The 2,617-nt window shown below is 43.4% G+C and overlaps 1 protein-coding gene across 1 annotated transcript in view; it reads left to right on the forward strand.

The window, feature by feature from the left end:
• The first annotated feature begins 1,171 nt into the window (after window positions 1-1,171).
• RGS16 (regulator of G-protein signaling 16) overlaps window positions 1,172-2,617 on the forward strand; it is an 11,410-nt gene continuing 9,964 nt past the window's right edge. Inside the window, exon 1 of the mRNA XM_019501760.1 lies at window positions 1,172-1,303. Coding sequence (XP_019357305.1) covers window positions 1,260-1,303 — 44 coding nt within the window. The 5' untranslated portion in view covers window positions 1,172-1,259. The remainder of the gene's footprint in view (window positions 1,304-2,617) is intronic.

The following is a 2,617-nucleotide window of genomic DNA, read 5'->3' on the forward strand; positions in this document are numbered from 1 at the left end:
TTCCTGGACTCCCATCTTGCCAGTACTCCTTCTGCACTTTTCTTCTTCTCTCCTACATCACTACATGCATAGCATATCATTACGTGCAGAGCATAGTCAAAAAGTCTGTGACTGGCCCCATGTAGGCCTCAAACTAAATAATCTGTGTCATAGGATCTCATTACACTATACCCGGCCTTCCAACCCTATAGTCTTACAATACAGATGAGGCCAGATACTGTATGAATATTTTCACAGCTCAGACCTACAGCAGTAGTGTAACTAAACTGGGGTGACTAGGATAGCCACCCTAGGTGCTGACTTACGGAGGAAGCAGAAAAATGACAGCTGCCACCCTGCCCACTGGCCACACTACTGGCACCAGCACCCTGGAGGTGCCACTGACACCATTGCTGCCCTAGGTACCAAGCTGCTGTGTTATGCCACTGATCTGCAGTAACATTTGCATGCATGGATGAAACATTTGCATGCTACCTTTTCCCTAGCTTCAACATATGAGAAATTCCGAGCCATTTAGTATGCTCCAGTTGCTTTGCCCTGCTCTGAAGATAAGATATGTTAACTAGGTTTGTGGTTGCTTAGCATTGCTAGTGTGGTGCAAAGTTGCTAGAACTTGCTGGTGAAGGTGACCCTTCTTTAAACCATGATGATAAAAGTGTTTTTTGTGGTATCCTTATAATATGCCTCCAACTGTAGTGTAGACAGGACTTAAGAGGTCTTCAGCCATCAGTACTAAACTAATTAACTGCTACACCCTTCTTTTACCATTTATCAAATGGGTTGTTTTATTTGAAGAAAAAAGACCTGCTTTTCCTACTGCCCTAACTGCATATCCCTCTCACTTAAGGCCAGTGAGTATAGGGGCAGCCAAAATGCTTCTAATGTGGACATGGCAGGCATAGTTCACAGGTGTGTATTAGTCTGCTTTTCCTCTTATGTGGGATCTGATTATGACTCTGTTGTTCCTGGACAGCTCAGCCTCTCTCCATCATCCCCCTTTTAACGAACACAAAAGCAACTTACCTAAACCATTACACTTTCCTATTCCTGGCAGAACAGCTTTTGGTTGGCTACAGACTGGAATTGTCTGGCTAACCCCCTCTCCTCCCTCCCACTTCCCCTGCAATATAAAGCACAGCCCCTATGCTGAGTTTCCAGACTACAGCACAGGGCTACAGTACCAGGTGCTGCTACAGCTGCTTGTTGCTATCTGTTCCAGTGATAAGGACTAAACCTGTTGCCAGCTGCCACTTTTCAGCATGTGTCGAGGTTTAGCTGCACTTCCCTTCACTTGCTTTGAAAGGTAAGACACTCTTAACACTGGGACACTTGGGACTCTTGTATGTGGAAAAGAAACACTAAGGTTTGTGCTGGAAGTGACTGTATTTGTAAAGCCAGGGCTTAAACTGTATTTAAAACAGAACTAAGAATGGTTCAAGGAAAATAATTTTGCTATCATGATATACCAAAGAGGAGGGGAATGAAGAGGTGAAATATAAAGGAGGGCATATGAAGGGGTAGGGCTGTTCTTGTATTTTTGTAATGTACAAGCTTCCTCTTGCTATTATCTTCCTAAAGCAACTAGCTTTGGCGTGACAGTAGAAGGGCTGTTTCTTTGAAAACGTAAAATGACATGCTGATTTTTTCCTTTAAATGTGGATGCAATGTCCTTGGAGATGTTGGGAGACTTATGTGACAATTAACTGCTTGTGTTCATGACAATTCTTCAAGCAGCTGTATCAGTATACAAATACCATTTGATCTGTACATCTTCTCCTAGAGGGAGAAAAGACAATCCAGCACTGAGATCTCTGTAGTGTTGCAGAATGAAGACTGCACTGGCAGGGAGGTGCCTCTAGTGTCTCAGAGATGCTGTAGTAGGCAGTTGTCTCTGTGCTATCGCAGGAATTCTGCAGCAGGCAGCTGCATCAAAACTGTCGCAGAAACACATCGGTATTGAGATGGTTCAATAGCATTGCAGAGGGATTGTGACACGGGGCTCTGTGTGTAGTGTCACAGGGATGATGGGTCACAGAGCTGTCTGTAAAGCTGTGGAAGCACAATAGCAGGGAACTGTCTTTGTGTTTAGAGACAGAGTGGTATGGAGTTATGTATACTGTCACAGAAATGTGATGGTATGAAACTATCTCAGTTAGTGTTGCCGCAACCTCACAGCAGAGAAATTTCTCTATGCTGCTGCTAAGCAGAAAGTGATGTCTATATTTCCCAATACTTCAGATGAGAAGGAAAACAGCTGTAAAGATAAGAGGGTCAAGGAGCAGAGACGGGCCAGTACACTATTCAAGAGACACCACAAGAGAGAATGCTAGAGGGGTAGAAAGATGTCTAGGTTTGGCAAATGGCTGCCTCTCCACTCCACATGAGCTAGCAAAAAACTCAATATATCCATGTGGTATTTGTGTGTGATACATGAGAAACATATAGAAATATGCATGAACTCCCCATATGTCTGGAAAGGCTTTTGATGGATGCTGGGGTAGAGCTGTAGAAGTGGGAGAAAAGTTTTTTGAGAGATTGAATTTACAAATAGTAATGCAATAGCTACCACTAGAGATGACAATGGGAAAAAATGATGTCTATAAAATATAAGGGCTGT

Source organism: Gavialis gangeticus, unplaced genomic scaffold (genome assembly GCF_001723915.1).
Source record: "Gavialis gangeticus isolate Ggan-Ray unplaced genomic scaffold, GavGan_comp1, whole genome shotgun sequence".
NCBI classification, from domain to species: Eukaryota; Metazoa; Chordata; order Crocodylia; family Gavialidae; genus Gavialis; species Gavialis gangeticus.